General features: G+C 49.5%; 1 protein-coding gene across 3 annotated transcripts in view; it reads left to right on the forward strand.

Moving 5' to 3' along the window:
- Positions 1-25,451, forward strand: part of ZMYND8 (zinc finger MYND-type containing 8) — a 108,976-nt gene that overhangs the window by 14,031 nt on the left and 69,494 nt on the right. Inside the window, exons 3-4 of one of the 3 annotated variants that reach the window (XM_081096941.1) lie at positions 19,515-19,615; positions 20,466-20,614. In XM_081096941.1, coding sequence (XP_080953067.1) covers positions 19,591-19,615; positions 20,466-20,614 — 174 coding nt within the window. In that variant the 5' untranslated portion in view covers positions 19,515-19,590. The remainder of the gene's footprint in view (positions 1-19,514; positions 19,616-20,465; positions 20,615-25,451) is intronic. The other 2 variants (XM_081096939.1, XM_081096940.1) reach the window with 2 other exon arrangements.

Below are 25,451 nucleotides of genomic sequence, written 5' to 3' on the forward strand. Positions count from 1 at the left end.
CGGAAGCTGTGCCCAGGTAACGAAGAATTGGGTAGGGTGACCTGGCAGGCAGGCTCAGGCCAGCTTCTTAGCCTGCGGGCCTCCGAGGCATTGGAGAAAGATGGTCTGCAGCCGTTTGGACTGCTTCTCCCAGGGCGTCTGGGGCCCCTGTTCTAGTGGGGAGTTTGTGAACAGGAGGAGGGGTCACCTGGTTTCGAGGGGGACCTTTCTCTCCCCAGCGGCTGCCTTGGATGGCTTTCTTTGTGTGGAACTGAGCTCCCGTCACCCCTGGGCAGCCTCTGTGTCTAGGGAACCTTTCTGACAGAGCCTCTTGGGTCAGGCAAGGAAATTGCATACACACAGGCCCGGAGTGATGATGATGAGCCTGGGTTGCTGGGGTTCTGAGTGCCAAAGTCATCATGGTCAAGATGTGAGGTTTGCAAAGGCTGATGGGATGAAGTCTTATCTCTCAGTCCTCATCATTCCCAAATTCGAGGCGTGGTGATCTGGGCTCAGTGAATACACACTTCATCCTGCAGCCTGTTTTTCTCGTGGTTTGGGAATTCCCTGCTTCAGTCCCTACACGACTCCATCCCTGTTGGGTTCTTTGGTTGTGAGCAGCGGAAGCCGCTGGTTAACTGGAGAGGAAGGGGCAGAGGAGGGTGGTCAGTCGGCTCATGGGGTCGATGGGAAGGCCGGAGGTCTGGGACTGCTCTGGGGCGTGGAACTGTGTACAGCCTCCTCAGGAACGACAGGGCAAAGTCCCCAGGGAGAGTCTCACCCAGGGAGAGTGTCATGTGCCTGCACTTTGGCCAGGGAAGGGCTGGTGTCTGGACACCAGAATTGCCCACATCCGGGAAGAGATAATTCCTTCACAGAAGATGAAGTGACTACTCAGGCATCTTGGGAAACTGGCAGCGGTATTACTTGGGAAACTTAGAAATGCTGACAATAATTGGCTCCAAATTCTCAAATCCTGTTACTACATCTGGTCCGTATAACCTTTCAGGTTCTCTGACCAAATTTTAGTTGGGACACCCTCTTCCCCCTGACACGTACTCACTTATGAGCTGAGTAATTTCCAAGCCGGTCGTTGTCGCTGCGCCAGCCTTGGCATTTACCGCGCGTTTTGAGTTCTCGGGAGATCAAGCTATCGAGCTTTCAGGATGTCAGGTTGACATTTGTGTCTGAGGGCAGTGATCTGCGGAAGATGCTCAGGCATACATCCGAGTACCGTCTAGATGTCAAGTGTGTTTGCCGTGCGAGTGTTTTCCGAGTGCTTATTAGGGGCCGGGTATTTTATGCAGATTACTTCATTTGATTCTCATGATAACGTGATGATGTGGGTGTGTTGTTAGTCCCATTTTACAGTTAGGGAAACTGAGACGCAGGGACGAATGAAGTGGCTTAGTGGAGAACTGGGATCAGGTTTTATCTTTGAATTTAAACCTTTGGACTTGGTCATGAGCTCTGTCCCAAGGGTTCCAAGTTGGTGTCTGCAGGGGCCAGTGAGTGTAGCTGGCATCTAGGATTTCTGGAGCCTTTGGTGAATAGCAGAGTGTCTGCACCGAAGGGGGAGGGTGCCTCCAGCTGATCCATCCCTGACCAGCAGGAATATGACTCACTGGGTGTTGCCACTGGGATATTTTTCTGTAAAAACGCCTAATGGAAATATGGTCCGTGCAGCCCATTTTCTGAAAGATGATGCATGAACCCAACAAAACACATCTCTGGTTCAGGAGCGGCCAGGGTTGTCAGTTTGCATTCTCTGCACGAGATTGGTCACAGCGCAGCTCATGCCAGGATTGTGGCCACCTCGTGCATGAGTCCGAACAAGCCCCCCAAAAGCTGGGGACTTGAAATCTGAAAAATGATGGGCCCTGCGAGTTCACATCTCCATACAAAGGCGTCCCTGTTTGGGCTGCTTGCGTCTTGATCCTGCCATGTGTGCATTTTGCGGTAATGATTGTGGTGTGCGGATGCTAGGCTGCCAAAGCTGAAACTTTTTTTTTTTAAATGTCTGTGTAATGTCACCCGCACAAGGGAATGAGCCACTTGGAAACCATGCACAGATGCAGCGGAAGCCCAAGATATTAAAATCTTGAACAGTATCATTCTTGCTGAGCTTTGCCTGGGTATGGGTATGTTTTCTGAGACAGGATGCTGGAGAATATGCAATTATAGCAATTTGCTAACCAGTCCCAGACCTTAATTAGTACAGGAGCCTCGTTCTCACTGTTGTATGTAAATTAAGACTGTTTCACAAAGGGATTGTTTATGAGGATGGAGATGAGCTAGAGACCTTCTGTCGTGTTTTTTTTCTCTCAAGGAAACTCTTTAAGAAAATATAACCATAAACACCCTTAAATCACAGTGCAATGCAGAAGTGCTGAGAATTTTTCTTTAAAAAAAAAAAAAAAAAGAGCATCGGTATTTTTAACTCTATTTTGGCTCGTCTACATCTCCTACAGCCCAAGAAGTGCCATGCGTGTGCTGTGCAATGGAAAGAATTTATTTGTGCGTTAGATAACTACCAGATTGTTCCTCTCCCAACAAGGTCTGAAATGCCCGGAACTCTGAAGACGGCAGATAATGGCTTTCCAAGGCTCTACCTCCCCTTGGCCAGCATAGCATCCACTGTGGATCTGTTCTCAGAGCCGGTCGGCACCATCTGTGCCGGTCGGCTACGCTCTGTGGTTCACTTGTGCAGAGCCTTGTGCTTGCCTCATTTTTGAAGCCTGACCCATGTGATGTGTTTACTAGAGGCCCGATGCACGAAATTTGTGCAAGAGTAGGCCTTCCTTCTCCTGGCTGCCAGCACCAGCTTCCTTCCTGCACCTGGGATGTGGGCTGGCTTCCCTCCGGCCCCAGCTTGGTCAGGAAGGACTTCCAGAATGGCATCTGGAAGACGCCTGGCCTAATTAGCATAGTACCCTTTTATTATTATAGATGTGACTCCTGCTATTCACTACAATGGACTGTTTTCAACCTTAGTTTGATAAGAAGTGTATCTTTTTTTTTTTTTTTCCCTCTTCCGGCTGCATTTTGGGGCTTCTTCCCAGTTCCTCCCTATTAGCAGTGATTGTTGAGGCTCCTTGCAGACTCCATGTTGCCCTTTCTGGGGCGGGTGTTCAGTACTCGTCCTCCGGGATCTCACAGTGGTTCTCAACCTTCTGGCCCTTTAAGTACCGTTCCTCATGTTGTGACCCAACCATAACATTATTTTCGTTGCTGCTTCATAACTGTAATGTTGCTACTGTTATGAATCGTCATGTAAGTATCTGATATGCAGGATGGTCTTAGGCGACCCCTGTGAAAGGGTCGTTGGACTGCCAAAGGGGTCGTGACCCACAGGTTGAGAACCGCTGTCATAGAGGCACTGGACACTGCTGACCCTTCTTTTCCTGGCAGCAATCTCTTCCTTTGGCTTTTTCTGCCTCCACGGTCCTGGTTTTCTTCCTGTTTCCCTGGCACCTTCTGTTCTCTCCAGCCTTTAGATGTTGGAGTTGCTGAAAGCTTGGTTCTGTCCTCACCTCTCCCAGCATGTTTTTCCCCTGGGGGATCTTGCCCACATCTGTAGCTTTATGACTCACAACTTTCTTATTTCCAATTTAGATTTTTCCCAAGTTATGATGCAGAGGGCCAGCTGCTCACCTGCCCTGCCTCCCTATTGTTCATGGATGTCTCAAACGAAACATGTCTGCTGATTTCACCTCCCAGCTTATCCTCCTGGTCCTCCTAAAACTCTTGCTCCTCCGTCACAATGAAATACCCCAGCACTCTGCCATTGGCTGGGTCCGTGGATATGGGACTTATCCTCTATTCTTCTGTCCTTTTGTCTTTCTGTGTCACTTACTTAGAATATTATATCCTAGAGGCCACTCTTCTTTGTGCTATCACCAGTCTTTTAGCTGGTCTCACCATCTCCATCCATCCCAGCCTCCCAATCTTTATGAGAGGTCATTTCTTCTGGCTAGTCCCTCTTCCTTTAAACTCTTAAGTGCTTTCTTCTTGATTTTAGGGTGAAGATCAAAATGCTAAAATCCTCCTGGCTGGCCTCTGCCCACCTTCCCAGCTTCCCCTCTCCATGTTCCCCTTTTCATCTGTTCCAGCCACACGGATCTTCCAGATTCTCAAAAGAGCCATCTCTGGCCATGGGGCCTTTGCACATGCCTGGGAGATACGCCTCTCTCTTTTCTCCTAACCTCCCGCCCACGTTGATTGTAAGGCTGCAAGTGAGGGTGGGTCCTGCCTTTTTTTGCTCATCTTATTTTTCCCTGTGCCCTTTCTATGGCCACTGTGCCTGTTCTGGTTGGTGCACAGCAAATACTGATTTTTTTAAAAAAATATATTTTATTGATTTTTTACAGAGAGGAAGGGAGAGAGATAGAGAGTTAGAAACATCGATGAGAGAGAAACATCGATCAGCTGCCTCCTGCACATCTCCTACTGGGGATATGCCCGCAACCCAGGTACATGCCCTCGACCGGAATCGAAGCTGGGATCTTTCAGTCCGCAGGCCGACGCTCTATCCACTGAGCCAAACCGGTTTCAGCCAAATACTGATTTTTAATGAATGAGTGAATGACTTGACTTTGTCTACCAGATGGATAGAATGTTTTTCCTGGAGAAGGAAGTATACAAGCCTTTCTGCTAGAGAAGATGGCTTTGTTTTCCAGCATAACCCGTGCCTGGGAATAATTACCGAAGCTCAAATGTTTGCTCTCTCAGAAACGATTGGTGGCCTGTCTTTCTTTTTCCCTGGGGACATGGTACTGTCTGAAATGGCGCCCCTCCCTCTGATCTCTTTCCTTCCCGAGGTATTAATGCCACTTCTAGTAGGCTCTTTCCAAAACACAGTCGGATTGTCCTGTTCTCCTGCTTTATGTTTCCAGTGGCTCCTAAAGACCCAGGTCTGGAGTGGAGATGAAGGCCCTGCTGCCCCTCCCGCCCCTCCCCGATGGCCATGTGTTGGTCCTGTGGTGGCCAGGGCCCTGCTCCTCGCCCAGTCACAGCTTTGCAGCGTCAGACTGCTCTCCCTGAGCACTGCCTTCCCCTCACCTTCTCAGGCCCCCCTCTTTCTGAGCCTTCATTTATACCTCCTACAGTGGAATCCTTTACCTTCCAGAGTCAAAATCACCCTGGAAAGTCCCTCAAATTGCCCATGAATGTACACTCATCAGTTCTGATCAGATATTTTTATGCATGCTAAAGGTGTGTGAATTTCCAGGCTAGGCTAAAGGAGGAATCAATGTCAAGTCCATATTACGTTGCTAGGCATCAAATCATTGTGCCCTTGAGGCATTCAGGATGGGTGGAGGTTTCTACAGTGGCCTGCTCCCTTGCCAGGCTTGCTTCATTGTCTGTTAAATATCGAGCTTCCTCAGCTACACTCTCCAATCAAGTAGCCAGGAGCTGTATGCGGCTGTTTAAATTTACATTAATTAAAATAAAAAATTCGTTCCTCAGTCTCACTAGCCATGTTTTAGGTGCTCAGTAGCCATATGTGCCTGGAGGCTGCAGCCTTAGGCAGCACAGAGAACCCTGCCATCATCATGGGAAGCTTTAATTACTTTAATACATTAATGGATTTGTTGTGAGTGCCGAGCTGGATGCTATAGGTGAAAATACTGAGTTAGCCAGGGACTGGCCCAGCGTGGAACACGCTCAGTAAAGGAGTATTGTGTTGGAGTCTGAATTTTGCTTCATCTCTTGAGTCTGCTCTGTTTTGAAAAGTTCGGCAAAGAAAACATGGCTCTAATCTTGTCTTCCCTAGTTGGATTTCTTACCGAGGCCACGCTTGAACTGTCTTTCTGTCAGGCCCTTTGGCATCTTGGCACTGGCTGGAGGAAAATACCACAAGGTATGCTGGTTTGCCCTCTCCCCAGCCTTCAAAACACTTTATTGTAAAATTAATTTACCTGTGTGTCTCCTCACCTGGACTGATACGGGGACCAGGTCTCTATCCCTTCTTTGACAAACAGGAGTCTGGTGATGTTATAGTAGCTGCTCCATAAATGTTGTTGTTGTTGTTTTTTAAAATCCTCACCCGAGATAGAGTGTCGGCCTGCAGAGCGAAGGGTCCCGGGTTTGATTCCAGTCAAGGGCACGTGCCCGAGTTGTGGGCTTAATTCCCCAGTGCGGGGCGTGCAGGAGGCAGCCAATCAATGATTCTCTCTCATCATTGATGTTTCTATCTCTCTCTCCCTTCCTCTCTGAAATCAATAATAAAAAATATATATATGTATGTATGAGAGATTTTCAAGGTTAGATTTAATTATCTGAGAGCTAAAAATAATAGAGACCCTGGCAAAGGGGAATTTTGCCAGGATTATTCCACGTGGAAATGGGAGCCTGTGTGGCTGGATCTTCTAATTCCTTTGTTTACTTGTTTAAGAGAAGCTGGAAATCGAGCTTCTACACCAGTGGTTCTCAACCTTGGCTGTACATTAGAATCACCTGGGAATCTTTTTAAAATCCTGATTTCTGGGCCTCGTCCTCCGGAAATTCTGTTTCTTTGTTATGGGGTGGGGCCAGAAATCAGGATTTTAAAAAGATTCCCAGTTGATTCTAATGTGCAGCCAAGGTTGAGAACCACTGTTCTAGACGAAGATTTTCAACTGGTGTGCTGCAAGAATTTTTAAAACATGCAAAACCTGACTCGTATTTAGTCAGGGGCACTGACCTCTTTTCCCTTAGATTGTCAAATAAAAACAAACAAACAAACAAATGACAATAGTCAATACAACAATAGCTGTCCAGTGTGAATGAATCAAAATGACACCTATTTTTTGGTCAGATTGGCCAAAAATATGTTTTTTGGTATGCTGCAGAATTTTAGTGTTTAGTTTATGTGTGCCATGAGATGAAGAAGGTTGAAAATCATTGTCCTGGACTGAATCCTTCCTGGTGATCGCTTCCCTTGACCACTGGACCATCTTGTCAGCTATCCCTAAGGTCCTGCTCTGAGTAAGGCTGACTTCACCTCCTTAACCGTCCTCCGGTAACCTTCTATTCCAGCCGTGGGCAAACTATGGCCTGCGGGCCGGATGCGGCCCGTTTGAAATGAATAAAACTAAAAAAAAAAAAAAAGACCGTACCCTTTTATGTAATGATGTTTACTTTGAATTTATATTAGTTCACACAAACACTCCATCCATGCTTTTGTTCCGGCCCTCCGGTCCAGTTTAAGAACCCATTGTGGCCCTCGAGTCAAAAAGTTTGCCCACCCCTGTAATCTATTCCCACACACTAATCTCGACCGTCTTTCCAACCAGGTTGTGATTTCTTGGGTTGGGGCCAGATACACTAGTTGGTGAGAGTTGTTGACAAATAGGAATCTAGACTCATCTCAGGGATTAAGGGGGGCGTTGAAAACAGATCTTCAGACTTAAAAGGGTCTGATAAGAACAGGGGCAAAGAATCAGGACTAAAAACTTGGTTAAAGCGCCTGCGCAGTGGGGGCCTCCCAGGGTGGAGCAGAGATAGAGTGTTTTCCCCGGAGAAAGCCATTCCTTTTTTTTTTTTTTTTTTTTTTAAACACTCAGTGATCCTGAACAATAGCCCTCCCCAGGAAGAATGGAGAGAGCTCGGAAATGGGTGGCCTGAAAACGCCCGCGTTTTCTCCCTTCGGTTCTCAGTAATTGTGTTTATTAGCTGCATAGGCCCGTCACGTTCACGACATAAATTCTTTATTCCCTACTTTGGGGGAAATGGGCTCTTTTAGGCAGGAAACAAGAAAGGCTGAGCACCTGTGGGAAGGGCGTTTCCTTCTCTCGTTCCTCTCGGACCCTGAAGTGGCGAGGCTGCCCTTAGCGTAATCTTCCCTGTTGGCTTCACAACCCTCCCGCCTTCTGGCTTTGCTGCGGGAAATTCTTAGACCGGGGAAGGAAAACTGGAGTTTCCTGTGAGTTAGGTCTGCTCGGCACACCGCGAAGCTTTGTTAACCTCTCCTGCTTGTAGCTGGTCAGATGTGCATTTGGGGGGGCACGTCTGAGCCAGGCCCTGGCCCCAGCAAGGAAAGAAGAACGGAGATCAGCGTACATTCTGAAGGAGATGCTGTACACAAGGGGACCAGCAGAAAAGAACACAGTTTCCGAACATTTCCAGCTAGAGAAGACTGCAATGAAGAAACAGAAAAGATGATACAATAAAGTGGGTGGAGGCTGGGTGGTCAGGGGAAGGTTTTTCTGGGGAGGTGACATTTGAGCCAAAAGCGGAAGTTGCCAACTATGGGAAAATTAGGCATAAGCCATTCTAGATGGAAGGGCTAGCAAGTGCAGATGAGTTTAGCTTGTTTGAGGCCATTATGTGTAGGGGTGAGTGAGTGGAGGAGACGGGGTGAGAGCAGGGCCAGATCCCTGGGGGCATTGTAGGTCTTAATAAAAGGTTGGGTGTCTAATCCTTTGGAGGGTTTTATGTAGGGGACTGCTTATCTTTTGTTAATCCTCACCTAAGGATATTCCCTCCCCCATTGCTTTTCAGAGAGAGTAGAAGGATAGGAGGGAAGAGAAGTGGGGGGGGGAGGGGGGAAGAAAGAGAGAGAGAGAGAGAGAGAGACACGGAGAGAGAGAGAGACACGGAGAGAGAGAGACATTGTGATGCGGGAGAGACACATTAACTGGTTACCTCCCACAGGCTCCCTGACTGGAGGGTGGGGAGTGAACTGCAACCCAGGTATGTGCCCTTGACCTCGGAATCGAACCCGTGACCCTTGGGGCTGTGAGCCGAGGCTCTAACCACTGGACACACTGGTCAGGGCAGGGACTGCTTATCTGTAGTTTTGAAGAAGGCTGCTATAGAGGGGCAGGGAGCTTGAATCAAGGTGGCAGCTGTGAAGGTTGGACTGAATTTGAACAGGCAGAAGTGATGATGGGCAGGGAAGGAACACCCTTGCAGAGCACTCACCATGTGCCAGGGACCACGTAGGCCAGCCGTGGGCAAACTACGGCCCGCGGGCCGGATCCGGCCCTTTTGAAATGAATAAAACTAAAAAAAAAAAAAGACCGTACCCTTTGATGTAATAATGTTTACTTTGAATTTATATTAGTTCACACAAACACTCCATCCATGATTTTGTTCCGGCCCTCCGGTCCAGTTTAAGAACCCATTGTGGCCCTCGAATCAAAAAGTTTGCCCACCCCTGACGTAGGCATTGCTTTCATCCTCACCCTGCGGGGTTTGGCATTCTCAATGCGTTTTGCAGGTGACTAGGATTCTGAGGTCAGCTCCATCCCAGGCATTCTGGGCCCCTTGAGTAGGGAGGAGAGTGCCTTTGGAGGAGTCCTGGGGGCGAAGTTCAGTCTGGCGCCGGGGCTGTGGGCCACCTGGACCTGTCCGCTTTGATCTGGGTGAAATCCTGAGCAATAAAGGGCTGTAGAACCTGGTTTGGTTGAGCCTGTGCCCGCCTGAGAGGGCTTAACAAGTTTGTGATTCTCATCAGGGAACCTTTTCCAGAAACAGGCTGGAAAGAGCGAGGCTGGTGTAAATCAAGGTGAAGATACAGAAAGATTTGGGGAAAGGGCTTTGAAATGTCTGGGTCACTGTTCCCCCCCCCCCCTTCCCCCACAGGGGGAATAGTATTGGTAATCACTGGTGGTGCTTTGTGCCAGACGCTGCTCACTCTGCATGTATTGTCTCATTTAACCCTAACAGCCCTTTGAGGAGTATTCTAACACTCACAGCTGAATTGACTGCCGCATTGAGAGGCTGAGTACCTTGCTAAAGGACACGGCTGGCAGGTGACGGGGCTTGGGCTCCAACCTCGTGGTGAGGCCCCAGAGCCCACACACTGAACAGCGTGCCTTAGTGACAAGGTGGCTCACAGCCCTAGGGAAGCGTGCTGCTTTGACCTGCCGCATGCCAGCTTTGCCTATCTGAGTCTCACCCATCAAATGCATCCAAAAGGGCCATTCCTACCTCATGGATGCTTGGGGAGGATTCCTAAAGTAGTGTTTTAGGACAGAAACAATTTCTGTGAATCCCATGAGCCCAGTTTGAGAAGGAAATAGAAAATGTTTCCCTGGCTATCCCTTCTCCCCCAGTATGTATTCACCAATTCTGAATATTTCTCCTGCTCTGCTTGTTGTCCATTTGCCGTCAGTGCCTTATTCTTTATGCCTGTGTTCATTCTCTGTTTATTAGCCACTTCATCGTGGGTTTGTTTTCCCCGTGGCCTCAGTTTCTCATCAATAAAATGGGGGTACTTAGTCCTGACCTGGTGGGGAGTAAGTAAATTGAGCATTGTATTTAGAACAGTGCCTCACAGATAAGTGGTCAACAGAGGGTACCTATTATTACCATTATTTGTTTCTGGCTGCTTCCCACAGGGGCAGGGACCTTCCAGACGGTTCCCAAGGTAGCCCAGATGTCTGTTAGTTGCTCAGTGACTGACTGGTCCCATTGTTTTTCTTCTCTTTGAAATCTGAAGTCAGGCTGCCAGGTGAAACATTGGGCATCATTTTCCTTCTTAATAGATACAGATGCCTCCGTGGGTGGTGTATTTACACAAGGTTGGACCTGCCTGGCAGCTCACTGCAAGATTCTTTACACCCGGGTTTCTCAACCTGGGGTCTTTGACAATTTGGGCCTGATCATTCCTTGCTAGGGGACTGTTCTGCGCACTGTAGGGTATTTAGCAGCAGCCCTGACCTCTCTATCCACTAGATGTGAGCTGCAACTCCCTCTATTTGCCTTGTTATGACAACCAAAAATGTCTTTAGACATTGCCAGCGGTCTCCTGGGGAACCTGGTTGAGAACCACTGCTTTAAACACCTGAGCCCCTTAAAAGTGGCACCTGGTTGATGTCTGGGGTGGGGAGGGGGAGCATGTTCTGAGCTCCATCTGTAGAGTGTCAGGTGCCGGGATGCAGATATGGGTCCCTGGCTGGGGCAGTGCCTGGTGCCTAGCGAGAGTTACATAAGCATTAACTGTTACCGTCCATTTGCCCCACAGCCATTAAAAACGATCTTACATCGCTCAGTATGTGAATGTGATCAGAAAGGATGAAAAAAGCCCAGTATTTCCTGTTTGCTGGGGGCTTCTGCAGGCCTTTGCAGGCCCAGAGCCCAGGCCGCCTTTGCTCAGTTGGGTTTTGTTCTGTGCACTACATAAAGACGGGGTTCCCTTTTTGTTCCATTTTATGGCTGCATCACAAGTGTTTGCACCTCAGTCCCCTATGGATGACATTGAAATGGCTTCCCATCTTCAGCTTCCACAAGGCGTGCTGCAGTGGCTATGCGGGCCATCCTCTGGGCATTTCTGGGTCTGTGGGCCCCAGGACACATTCTTAGAGCCCCCCCCCCCACACTGATATTGGGTAAGGATAGGCATCTTTTTGACCAGTGTAATGTGGCTGGGATTGTGGGTCTGAAATCTTTGCTTCTCCAAAAGAACATGACGAGGTGCCTGTAGAGGGCCCGTCCCTTCTTCCCTGGTGTCGTAGAGAATGTTCTTGTCCTCATTACTAAGGTGGCTTTAGGCCAGACCCCCACCCAGGACATGTGGGGAACGATGCCTGGTTATTAGCGACATCTCTTTCTTCATCTGCCCCTTCCTGAAGCCTCTGCATTTCCCTGTTTGGCTCGCAGGCAGCCCACTTCTCGGCTTCAGCTGCTGCCAGCCGAGTTTGTTTTTTGTTTCTGAATTGGCCCTGTGATGCTGCAATTCCCCGTTGCAATTTGAAAGCCACCGACCTGCACCTGAGCTTTCTAGAACCTGATCTGGGCTGGAGGGCGGGGCCCACCAAGCCTCTGCAGCCTGAATAAATAATGCAGAACCGGCTCCTCCTGCCAAAACTTCCTCGGCCAGCTGTGATGCAAAGGCCAGAGGCAGCCGGTTATTCCACATTTTCTTTGTGGTGGTTTGGCTGTTTTAAGGGCCCTTGTACGGACACCGGAGGGACGCAGCCTGTGGGGCCGGGGCCTGCGGAGGGCGTGGGTGGGGTGCAGCGGCTTCTTGTAGGGAGTTGAGTCCTGCCTCCCTGCTCTCTGCAAATTTTGAAAAAGCTTGGCATTCGCCAGTCAGGAAATTCCTGTTGAGATGTTGTCGTTTTTTCCAGAAGGCCTGGTCCCAGCTGAGGGGGAGGGAGGGCTGTGGTGGTTGCTATTGCCTCTAGTTGGTGAGGGCTAAGCAGTGAATTCATTTGTAAATCAGCCTCTTTTCCCCTAGAGTGAAGCAATTTCTGTCCTGCCAGGAGGGTTTGCTAGTTCACCTTTTACATAGGAGTGTGCCCTTTAATCACCATTTCTTCATTATTGAGAGAGAGAAGAATGAGAGAGAAACAGACAGGGAGAGACAGACAAGAGACAGAGAGAGACCCTGCCACTGTGTAAACAGTGGGAAGATGGTTTTCTCATTTCTAGGAGAGGTACATCAGAATTAAAGACAAACAGTAAACAATTATTTAAAAACTAAAAAACACCTTTACAAACCGCCACACTCGCCCCTGCTACACAAATGCAAGTTGTGTTTGTTACACCCGGGAAACAAGTAGCCGTTCGGTGCAGGGCCGGAGACGTTCCGTGTTCAGCCTAGTGGAGCTGCTGTCTGTCCAGGGTGATAAATGAGAGCGGAAAGCCCGGGACGCGGAGGCACGCCGCCCTGCCCCTACATGCCTGCGTGCGGAGAGGTGAGGGTGTCCTTGCCCTGTTGGGAGACCCGTGCGGACGAGGCCAGGGCTGGCCTGGTAAGTGGTGACTCTTAGCCTGTCCTCACTGCTTCTTCCTCCTCCCCCTGGGAGAGGCCGCTGAGGATCCGGAAGCAGGAATGTCTGCGGTGTGTGAGCTTCTGTTCGCTTTAAAAGAGAGGCTAGACCCTCTGAGCAGCAGAGCTTTCGCAATGGCAGGTAAGCGCCCCTCTTCCCACGGGTACCTGCCCTTCGCTTGCCTTGCCTCCCAGGTACCCGGGATTCCTGGTACCTTGACATTTACCCACGTTGAGAATGACCCTGTCCTGCCACGGCCTCATTTCTTCCCCAGCCCCCCCTTTCCTGATCTGGATGAGAAGTTCACACTCACGTGTGGCCAGAGGACCCTTTAGAAGCCCGGCTTCGGCCAGAGAGCAGCTCTCTGAAGGCGGCCGGGGCCTTGTCTCCAAGGGTCTGTCGGTCTAGGCCTAGGAGGTACTTTGTGTGAGCAAACGATTTGGTCGAGAGTTATTTTTGCTCGTATTCTTCCTGACTCGGGCATTCTCTACGTTAAGAGAAAAATACGCCCCTCCCCCACCCCTTGCTTCTGATTTCTCATTTCTGTTCTGGGCCTGGAGGAAGTTCAGGGCTTTTGTTTCATGATGATGTAATTACTGGCTGGAGAGGGCCTGAAGATTCCTGGGGAGGGAGGCCTGTCTGGGTACCTGCTCTGTGTCTTTGGGAAATGCTTTGAAATGATTAACTAGGCTCCGCTTTGCTGCTTCGGAGAACAGCGTGTGGTCATGTTTGAAGTAGGCTCTGGTGAGGGCTGGCCATTGCTTGCTGCCGAGCCAGAGCTGGCCTGTGCCTCTGACCCTGCCTTCGCAGTTTCCCCAGGACACCTGGACTTTTCACAGTCAACCACAAGGTCCTGGGCTGGTTCCGGTCTCCACTTTGTAGCTTGGTGTGTCTATACCTTTGAACCTGGGGCATCAATTCCACAGAAACCAAACTCTGTTTTGCGGGGAGAGGTGGTAGAAGAGGAGGAAGAAGATGTGGAGGAATGATGGTCGATTTAAAAAAGAATAGCTACCTTGTACTGAATGCATACTCTTGGCCAGGTGTTATACTAAGAGCTTCACATGAACGAACTCATTCAGTTCTTTAATACTCCACTAGGTACTGTGATGTCCATCTTACCAAAGGAGGAAGCAAAGAGGCCAAGTCTTTCTCTTAAGGCCACACTATGGGCAGCAGCAGAACTAGGCTCCCAGCCACTGTGGCACCCTGTCAGCACCACCCAGATCAGTCCTGTCAGAACATGTGTTCCCTTGACGTCCATGTAGGGTGACCGACTCATCCCGGTTTGCCTGAATCTGTCCATCTCTGGCCAACATGGTCATACTTCTGTGGCCCATGATGCCTGTTGACTAGTTTCTCTTTTTGTTTAGGCCTTGCTGTCGACATCATTATGGGAATTTAACACCCACAAAAACACACCACAGGCTGGTCCTTGTGGGGAAGCACCCAGCCTTTCAGCTGTGGCCCTTTCTCTCTCTGGAGGACACAGTTCTCTGTAATGATGTGTCATTTCCTAGGCTTTGGGGAATGGAGCACCGTGACTCAGGCTCCGGATGTGGGTGGGGGTGGGGTGCAGGGTGTCTGGGAGGCCTGGATGGAGATGGGAAAGGAGTGTCAGGGGAGGGCAGATGGCAGTGGAGATCCCCCAGCTTATGTTGTGGCCTAGGCCAGGTTCTGGTGCCACCACTGGGAGGTTGCGAGATTGGGAGGTGAATGTGCTTCCTGGCGACTGCCTTTGAGAGACTGGTGCGCCCCATGGACGAATGACAAACACGATTTCCCATCTTTCCCCCAGTGAGTTCCTGGAGCTCCTTGTGGAACTTTCCTCCGCCTCCCTCCTCCCCATACCACCACTGCAGTGGAGAAAGAAAAAGGCAAAATGAGAGTGTGCTCTGAAAACGTAGGCCCTGTGTTAGGAAGTCGTCTTGCTGCAGAGCTGAGACAAGCCTCTCTCTGGCATGAGGCCATGCGTGGGCCTCGCGGGTCATGCTGCCTGGGTCCAGATCTCACCCCGGCACTTGTGTGATCTTGGGGGCGATGATTTCGAGGGAAGGACACGGAAGGCATTTTGAACACTGCCTCTGGTACATTGTATGTAATCAAAGCAAGTCTTAGCTGTTAATACTGTGGCTCAGGAAAGCGAAGAGGCCGGGGACCCTGAGGGAAGGCGTCCCTAAGGCAAGGGCCATCTCGGAAGTGCTGAGCGGATTATTTCTGGCGGTGCACAAGACGCCGGTTCGGGAACCGTCTAATGACATGCTTGGTTCCTAATACCCATAGACCTTCCCATATTGTGAAGATTTCAGTGAAATGTCACAAGGAGGGGAAAACGCTGCTGCCTCCTGCTCAGTGCCAAGCTGTTTCCCTGAGTCACTGCTCTGTGCTTTTCCTCCAGGCAGCTTGCCTCCCTTGCCCACATTAACTCCTTCGGAGCCAGGCTTCTTTTGGGGAGGCGGAGGGGTGGGGGTGGGAAGCAGCGGGTGGGCCAGGCCTGTGGAATCACAGGGTCCTGCTCCCTCACCGAAAGGTCTCTCAGATCAAGGGTGAACCATTTCCCTGGGGATTCAGTCTACGGAGGCTGTCTGTCATCGTTCCAAGTTTAGAGATGAGATGCGTTTAGCAATACATCCCCATCAGAATTAAATCATTAAAGAGGGGGAAAGAAATACTTGACTCAGCTTTCTGGAAAAGGTCCTAAGGCAGCTTTGTTGCCATGACGACAGCAAGGTCTGCAGCACGCCCCATCTTGTCACCACCAGAGGCTGCCCCCTGAAGTGGGCAGATGTTTATGTCAGAGTGCTGGCCCGTGGTCTCATACCTCTGAAGGCCACCATTGCCCAATTTTTCTCCCTAAGAGCCTCCGTTGAAAGCTGCTGCTGTTGATGGCTGTGCCTGTTGTTTGGAACCTATTACATGTCTACCCTTTGGATGCAGCCGCTGAAGTCTCATTCACTCTGGAGGGAGGCCGTGTGTTCGTAGCCAGAATTGAGGTCTTGATGGTTGGCTGAGACTAGAAGGTTGGGATCCTTTGAGGTGTGGGCAGTCTTGGGTCAAACCCCTCCACTTGGCAAACAGGTCCCTGGTTTCCCCTTATGCTTCCTGATGGGCTGCTTAGCTGTAAATTGCTTATGAGTGTATGACTCTCTAGAGAGGATCCCCCATTTCCCCTGGAATTAAAGAATTTGGAAGGTCAAAAGGACTTTAAGATCCTCTAGCCCTGTACTCTTTTTTTTAAAAATATATATTTTATTGATTTTTTTACAGAGAGGAAGGGAGAAGGATAGAGAGTTAGAAACATCGATGAGAGAGAAACATCGATCAGCTGCCTCCTGCACACCTCCTACTGGGGATGTGCCCGCAAACAAGGTACATGCCCTTGACCGGAATCGAACCTGGGACCCTTGAGTCCGCAGGCCGACGCTCTGTCCACTGAGCCAAACCAGTCAGGGCTAGCCCTGTACTCTTACTTATTTATTTAGAGAGGAAGGGCGGGGGGGGGGGGGGAGGAGAGACAAAGACAGACACATCGATATGTTGTTCACTTATTTATGCATTTGTTGGTTGATTCTTCTATGTACCCTGACTGGGGATTGAACCTGCAGCCTTGGTGTGTCGGGATGATGTTCTATCCAGCTGAGCTACCTGGCCAGGGGCTAACCCAGCCGTGGGCAAACTACGGCCTGCGGGCCGGAAATGAATAAAACTAAAAAAAAAAAAAAAAGACTGTACCCTTTTATGTAATGATGTTTACTTTGAATTTATATTAGTTCACACAAACACTCCATCCATGCTTTTGTTCCGGCCCTCCGGTCCAGTTTATTAAGAACCCATTGTGGCCCTCGAGTCAAAAAGTTTGCCCGGTGGGCCGCTAACCTGTACTTTTTTTGGTTTTGTTTTGTTAATCCTCACCTGAGGCTACTTTTTCCATTGCTTTTTCAGAGAGAGTGGGAGGGAGGGAGGGGTAGAGAGAGAGAAACATGGTTGTGAGAGAGCCATATTTACTGGTAGCTTCCCTCAGGGGGCCCCTGACCAGGAGTTGAACCCAGGACCCTTCTGGCTGATGCTCTAACCACTGGGAGCACTGGCCCGGGCCTAGCCTTGTACTTTTTAATCTTTACTGCTGATGACACCTTGGAGAAGGTGAAGTAGGCATGGCCCTTCTTCCCAGGAAATTGCATCCAGATATAGAACTGTGTGTGACACATGGATCATGGGTCCCTGGAGCACATGCATGGGCTCCAGGTAAGAAGTTCTGGTCTGACTACTTTCTCTCCTCTCCTCCCATTTTACAAGTGTGGCCTGGAGCCCTGAGAAGTAGAGACTGGCCTGGGGTTATCTCCTGTTTAGCTGTCTTTATTTTCTCACCATGCCTCCTCGCATGACTTCTATTTCCTTAGTCCTGAACCAACCCACAGGCAGCCAGCCGTGGGTGGTAAGGAGAGGCTTATCAGAATTTTCTAGGCTTGAGAACTCAGAGTCCATCCCCCAAACACACACTCACGAGCATCTCAAACCAGCATGCATCTGAATCCTCCAGAGGGCTTGTGAAACCACAGGTGGTTGGGCCCTGTCCTAGAGTTTCTGATTCTGTAGCTCTGGCGTGGGGTCTGAGAATGTGCGTTTCTAGTAAATGCCCAAGTACAAACCACTGCTGCTAGTCTGGGACTTCGCACTGGGAACCATCGTTCCTGGGATCTCAGTCGCAGGTGGGGAACTGCCCAAGGAGGATCTCGTTAACTCTGGAGGGAGTCAGTGCTCTTTCTGGCTCTTTCTGGCTTCAAAGGTTGGCTACGTGTGGGCGGGGCTGCCCCATGTTCCAGCTCAGCAGTAGCACTCCTGGGAGTGTTTGGGACTATTGTGGGGGCACTTTTCGTTGTCAGTTGGGGAGTCCTGATGTCTGAGTGGGAGGATGCCGAGGTGGTTCTTGGGATGAGGAAGTGCTGTCCCTTCCAAAATTCAGTAGTGTGTGTTCCACTGAGAAACATCAAAAGACACTAATTTCTCCCCAACATGCCCTGGTTTTCTCATTGGCGTGTCTTTCCTCATGTACTTTCTTCCTTTAAAATTTACCCACAAACGGAGCAACACATACAAAATCAACACCTTTGTCCACTTGCTTTTGGTTTTTGCCTGGCCAGCATGCCATTTCTTCTGGAACACATCTCCTGTGAGTTCCCAAAACACCTTTCTTAAAAACCCACAGTCTGACACCTGAGCAAAGATACTGGGTTTATCAGGTCTACGTAGAAGAAATTCCAAACACCTACCTTCCTTTGATCAGCCCCAACTTTGTCCATATGTTGATGTTTTTTATTCTGAGTCAGAACTCTGTCATCTGCTCATTAGTGGTTTTGGTTTGCACCTGCTGCCTTTTTTTTTTTTTTTTTAAATATATCTTTATTGATTTCACAGAGGAAGGGAGGAGAGAGAGAGAGAAACATCGGTGATGAGAGTGAATCATTGACCAGCTGCCTCATGCACGTCTCCTATCAAACCTGGGACCCTTCAGTCCGCAGGCCGACACTCTATCCACTGAGCCAAACCAGCTACGGCTGTTTTTTTTTTAAATGTGAAATTGAACCTCCTAGATATTTCATTATTTTATTTTGATAGAGTTGTCCAGGCACCTGGTAAGTACCATACACAAGGCTTACACAATGCAAAACAGTCCCGTTTCCACACCCAGGCAGGCTCTTCTCGCCCGAGGCAGCCGCCAGTCCCCATTTAGAACTCTGCTGTACTTTCGTGCTCATCCAGGAATATTCTAGGCTTATGCCAACGGAGATACTGTACATATATTACTTTGGGGTGGGGGTATGTGTGTTGGTCTGATAATGGTGCTAGACATGTGTGGCTTTTTAAAACCCGATGCAGAAGCTTGGAGATCGTCAAGCGTCAGTCCACGCGGAGCTGCCTCATTCCTCTCCGTGCTGCAGAACAGCCCGCTGTGTGGCTGGAGAGGATTAGGAGGCCAGTCCGCTATTCGTGGGCCCCGAAGTCGGTTCCAGTCTTAGAGACAGCACACAGCGCCGTGGCGGAGCCTCTTGTGTGGGCTTGTTCCTCTGTGCCTGTGTGTGTAGACTGTGTTTCTAGGAGAGGACTGTTGGGTCAAAGACTTTGTGTGAGAAAGTGAGAGTGTTGATGGTGGGGCGGGGGGGGGGGGGAGGGTCCCTGCGGGCAAGGGGAGGCGTTCTCTGGGGAATGTGCCAATCCCAGGCTGCACCCTTGAGTGAGTTTCCTCACTCACTAGCTCTGTGTGCCTCTGGGCCAACCCTTTGGGCTCTCCAGGCCTCCATTTTGATGTAGGTGGGATGAACCCCTCAACTCCGGGGTCTGTTCCCCCTCAAGGTTAGCATTTAATTTCCTCTCAGGGCTGTGTCTCAGCGAGAGACCCTGGACATTGGATCCGGATTTCCCTGCAGCCTGTCTGGGGAGACTGGAGAGTTCCAAAGCAGGGACTGGATTTTGTCACAGCAGTTCACTGTCTCGCTTTGCGAGCCTGCCGCAAGCTGCTCCGCCTTTCCGACCAAAGAACCACTGGGAGGCCTTGCATGTGGCCCTTTTGGACCCTGTTAATCTGCCCCGGCGACTCCTGTCCAGACACGGAGGCTGGTGACACAGGGTGCAGCCTGCGTGCTGGGACGCGCCTGAGGGTTACAATTGGAGGAGGAACGTCCTCGGGCTGTCTTTGGGGATAACCATTTTTCTGGACACCCCCCTCCCCCCAGTCCCATCCCGTCCCGTCCCGTCCCGTCCCATCCCATCCCATTCCATCCCATCCCATCACCTGTACTCTTCGCATAGCTCTTTCCTCTTCGCTGCCTGTAGCTTTCATTTCTCAGCACGTGAGGCACACCAGGCCGCGCCATTGTATCACCCTAAGCTAACAAGTCACCTGTCGGGCATGGAATGGATTCACGATCTTGCAGGTGAAGATTGGATGGTGGAGGAAGTATATCTGTTTAAATGAGATTCTGGGAGAATTAAAATGGAAAAGAATGGATTGACCAAGGTGAGGTTAGCATTTCATGGATGAGACTCAGTGAGAAGGTAATTTGTGCTGGCCTCTTTGGAGGGGAGTTGCAAGCATAATCCCCAGCGGTGGCTGAGCCATGAGGACTTCCTGATGGGTGGGTGATACATATATTTTTTTGCATAGTTACACATGGTTTGCCTGATAAACATGAATAAATGTTGTCTTCCATAAAGAAGTATGTTTGCCTTTGCTTTCTTAAATGTGTGGCCTTCCTGCTCTATCTTTCATGGTTTCCTGCTCTTGCCATCAGGAACGGATGTGGAGAAAAATATTTCTTTGGGCTAAAAGGACGATACCGGTGCCTGTGTGACGACTCGTGGTAGCTGGGTCATCGCCTCGTCCTCAGAGATCAGTAGGGAAGGGGGATTGTGGCAAAACGGAGGACACATTTTCATGTAAAAATGGCTAGCCGGCACTCAGATCTGTATCTGTTGCCATAAGGCCATGGAAGGAAGGTCCTGATCTGTTTCTTTTTAAGAGAAGCCAAAAATCTAGGTGATTTTGTAAAGTCTCCCAATTTTTATATTCTGGTAGTGAGTTACATTTGTTACAGAAATGTTATGCAGGCCACAGAAAGACATCTGACCTCCGAGATGGGTAACAGAAAGGGGGGTGGGGGGAGTGTATTCTAAGGAGGAGGAACCCCAAAACGAAATGGGCTGTGTCCTCCCCGCCCCCTCCCTGAGGAGGCCGGGGGCCCCCCTGACTGCCTTAAAATGTGTGGTCCTGTGTGTCTCTTTCAGATCCTGGCTCCGCCGACAGAACAGCCCCGAAAAGAAAGTTCCCCAGCCCTCCGCATTCTTCCAATGGCCACTCGCCACAGGACACATCCACAAGCCCCATTAAAAAGAAAAAGAAACCCGGCTTACTGAACAGTAACAATAAGGAGCAGGTAAAGGGCCACCGCGAACGGTGTCCGCACGGTGGGACAAAGGCTGGAATGAGAAGACGGCAGCTCTCGGGGGGCGGCGGGTGGGGGCTGGGGGTTAAGAGCCGGCGTTCTTGGCATTTAGCAACCTGCCTGACGCTGGCTGTCATGGACGTAGAGCAGAACAGGGCAGCTCAGGAAGGGCCTGTGTTGAAATTTGGGGCGGGTTTTCAGATCTGTTTTGGGGACAGGGCAGTCGTCCAGATGAGACAGAGAAATTGTGCTTTAGGGCTTGGGGCTTTTTCTTGGGTTTCTGTTTCATCCTTTAGGAAGGTTCCCCCCGGTGGCTGGAGAGTATTTTCCTCCTGGGCCACGCCAGCAGGATGGCTCTCACCTCCGCCTGGAGGTGTGTGTATGGCTGAGACATACTCTCTTCTGGTCTCAGTTTTCTCATCTGTAAAATAATGGGTTTAGGTCTGTGGTGAGAGACAGCGGCCCTCCCCACCCATTGCTCACGGTAGACTGGTAATTACTCACCATTCCTTCTCACTGTGCAGAGCCCTGGACTGCAGACCCCACCCTCCCTGGGCAGCCAGGGCCAGTCAACTAAACACAACGTCTGTTCGCCATCTTGGATCATACTAAGGAAACCTAGCTTTAACATTACCTGATGCAGGCTAGATATATTTGCGATTAAAAAAAAAGAGAGAGAGATGCTTTAGTGGACCAGGAGGCCAAATCTCCTGACACTGGAGGAGGCAGGGTGACCCGTGGTACCACTTAAGTGAGGAGCCCTCGGATGTATTCATGCATTTCCTGCGTTAGGGAGCGCCGGAGTGGGCTCTGGGGATTGGAGGTTGAAGGAAACAAGATTATTGCTTTCACGGGAAGAGACCTAGCAGCGGCTAAATGCCCAGAACTGTGAGAGGGTATGTTTCTGCACACGAATCTATTTTCATTCTCAAATTATATAGCGAAATGCCAGCTCTGCTTTTTGCTCCGTGGCTGTGGGCAAGTTAACCTCTTTGTGCCTCGTTTTCCCATCTACTGAAATGGGGATAATGACGCTGCTACTATTGATTTCCTAAGGTTGTTAAGATGAATTGAGCCAAGTGACATAAATAATTAATAATAATAATAATAAAAATTAAGCCAGGCCCTACACTCCATAGAATAAACACACAAACTACAACAGCAGCTCTAGAGATGTCCCAGGCCTGTGCTGTTCGGTATGATAGTCACAAGCCACGGGGGGCCCTTGAGCAGGTGCAGATGGCAAATGTAACCAAGGAACTGAGTTTATAGTTTAAATGTCAGTGGCTCTCTGGCTTGCAGCTACTGTGTTGGACTGCACAGGGCTAATTGTATTAGGAGGCGAAACTGGAGGGTCTGAAATAAATTCTGGGGGGGTCGCAGTGTGAAAGACATATGTAATAGTGTTGGTAATAATAAAAGCAGTGCTTACACTGTGCTATCACATGACATTATAGTTTCAGATCCTCCCTGCCCCCCATTTTCCGGTGTCTATGTTAATGTTTATAATAGCCCCTTGAGTAAGGGCTCTCTCATCATCCCCATTTCACAGATGAAAACACAGAGGCTTAGAGAGGTTAAGGTGCCTCCTCAGCGCGAGTAAGAAGCTGCCTTTGAGCTTAGATCCTGTCACCCAGGAGCTACCATCGCTGTTGAGATTAAAGACTAAGAAAGAAGCATGAAGGCCACAGATAATCCCCAAACCTTGACTTAGCCAGCCATTAAGTTCCTGGGCAACACTTTCTCACCAGCTGCCCCATAAGTCACAAAGCAGATACTGTCCCCTCCTTGCGCCTCCTCCCTGTGTGTCCACCACGTACACACACACACACACACACACACACACACACACACACACTTGAGTCCCTACCTGTCCTTTAAGAATTGGCTCCCATCTCTCTTTCTGGAAGCTGGCCAGATTGGACAGCTCATGCTTAGCCTCTCCCTTCTCCATCCCTGTGTTAATACCATCCCTATAACACTTAAACCTCCTACCACATTAATGTGTTTGCCAACCTGTGCCCCCCTCTGGACCATTGTCCTCAGAAAAGTATCCGACGGTTGCTGTCTCATCTCCCCGGAGCTTGACCCGGGGTGGGAGCTTATGAATATAGAAGGCGCTCAGGATGTGGAAAATAGCAAAGCATGGGTGACTACCCACGGGGCGCGATGATGCTCCTGAGTAATCCGTCACCCTCAGTCCTGGTAGAAGAGCTTGCAGGACCGAGACACTGGAGGAAAAGCGTCGCAAACCTAGAGACCGGTCTAGCCCGCTGCACCTGGGGAACTGGCTGTGTGACCTGGGCGGTTGTTTCCTATCTCTGAGCCTCAGTTACATTGTCAAATAAGGATTGTGACTAGGGACATCATAAGGTTGCTTGTAGGTTTGTTTTTCAGCTGCAAAACTCCCTGGGGCTGAGCAGCCAGGAGCTGGCAAAGGAGAATAGCCTAGCTCAGTGGTCGGCAAACCGCGGCTCGCGAGCCACATGCGGCTCTTTGGCCCCTTGAGTGTGGCTCTTCCACAAAATACCGACTTCTGCGCATGGGCCACGAAGTTTCAAGCGCACTGTACGTGCGCGCCCGCACGTGGTATTTTGTGGAAGAGCCACACTCAAGGGGCCAAAGAGCCGCATGTGGCTCGTGAGCCGCGGTTTGCCCGACCATGGGCCTAGCTGTAAAGAGAAGAAATGGCTGAGCTCGACTCTGTAATTCAGTGTAGCATAGAAGGTTTGCAGGGTAAGCGCAACCCCTCTCCTGCAGAATCTGCTTTCCTAAGAGGAACTAATTCTTCTGGACACTTTCCTGTCCCATTCCCTTCCCTGGCCTCTTTCTTTCTTTTAGGATTATGGAATTAAAACCAAATCGTAGGTCGCAAATGCTGTGTTTAACCAACATAATATAATTCCTGTTAGTCACCCAACATTTGAAGATTATGAGATTTTAGATAACAACTTATATTTCTGAGTTCCTAGAGAACTCAGAGAATTCTAACAACAGTTGGAGCTGAGCACATCCTGCTCCTTTATTATTTTAAAAAATATTTTTATGTTTTTATTGATTTTAGAGAGGAGGGGGGAGGGAGAGATAGAAACATCAAGGATGAGAGAAGATCATTAATCAGCTGCCTCCTGCATGCCCTCTACTGGGGACCGAGACCTGGTCATGTGCCCTGACCGGGAATCAAACTGTGATTTCCTGGTTCATAGGTTGACATTCAACCTCTGAGCCACACCGGCTGGGCGATCCTGCCCCTTAGACGCAGGGCCTGTGTGCTCCGGTTTTCCCCACTCCCACCCCTCCCTTTAGTGTCACCCTGCCTGCTTCGCTCATTCCTTCTGCCTTTGGCTCTCTTAGGTGTTTGGGTTATTTTTATTTTTGGTACATATCAAGGTTCTCTGCTTCCTTCCTTTTTTTCCCCTTCACTCTAATTTCTTTTTTTGTGTTAATCCTCACCCGAGGATATTTTTCCATTGATTTTTAGAGAGAGTGGAAGGGAGGGGAGAGACAGAGAGAAACATCGAAGTGAGACAAACACATCAATTGGCTTCCTGCATGTGCCCTGACCCGGGCCTGGGATTGAACCCATAACCCTTCAGTCCATGGACTGACACTCTATCCACTGAGCCAAACCTGCTAGGGCTTCACTCTAATTTCTCTTCTGTATTCTAGGGTTCTAAAAAGAAAGCCATTCTGGCCTTATAAACACCCCCACCTCCCCCCATATTTTTCCATTTTTGGTAGCAACTTTTTATTAGCGGGTGGAGATACAGGTTTTTAAGTTGGAAGCCCATTTCACCCATTTTTCATATATTGGGGATTCAATACTTTTAGGGGGAATTTCAAGAAGAGCTTTAAAAACATTATTTTTTTGGGGAAAAAGTATTCTAATGCTTATAATTAATTTTTAATGCCTCTTGGTCCAGTGGTTTCACCCCTAAAAACATGTAGGTGTTTTTTCTTGGGACTGCTGGAGGGGATGTCCCAAAGCCTGGAAGGGTGCTCCTGGCATTTCGTGGAGCAGGTCCGGTTGCCAAGCACCCTGCAGTAGAAATACCTTGTCCCCAAATGACATGAGGCCTAGATTGCAAAATACCATCTTTCCTTTAATTCTTGGGTCATTTGAGTTTGAAGAGCCCTTTTGGAAGATCCTCCCTCCCTCCCACCCTTCCTTTTTCTACACCCCCCCCCCTTCCCTCCCTCCTCCTTCCCTCATCAAAGGATTTAGAAATAATTGCTAACAGACTTGTACAAAAAGGCCGTAGGTGTATATTTGATCAGATATGGCAGAGAAACCCCCTCCTCACGTACAGGGTGTATACATGTCATAAATGGGTGGCTAGGACTTATTTTGTTGGGCCCATGCATTGTCTTAAAAACGAGGAAGCTTCACAGAAGTCCTTTACTGGGCAGGGGCAGTGTATTAGCAGTTGTACCAGGTCAGGTGGCACCGTGGTACGTGCCTGCCTCGTTGCCTCAGCCCTGGAGCTGAGGGGAAGTGCTCCCCTAGGGTGGGTATGAGCTATGTCCTCCTGCTGTCTCCCCGAGTCCAGGCTGAATGCCAGGGCCATTCCTCACACTCCAAGACCAGGTCGTCCATCTTACTGCAAGACCCATGCTTTTATCCTTGCGGGAGAACAAAAGCTGGAGAGAGGACTGCTTTATTACTTATTTATTTATTTATTTTTTATTTGTTACCTACGTGGCCCCTGTAGGAATTTGAATTTGTGGATCCCCGACATGTACCCTATGCTTACACAATAGCCAGAGTATCCATTCTCTGGTTTAGGCAGACCAGGGGTTGCAAACAAAACTTATTACAACTGTAGTC

This window comes from Myotis nattereri, assembly GCF_964212035.1.
Source record: "Myotis nattereri genome assembly, chromosome: 8".
NCBI lineage: Eukaryota > Metazoa > Chordata > Mammalia > Chiroptera > Vespertilionidae > Myotis > Myotis nattereri.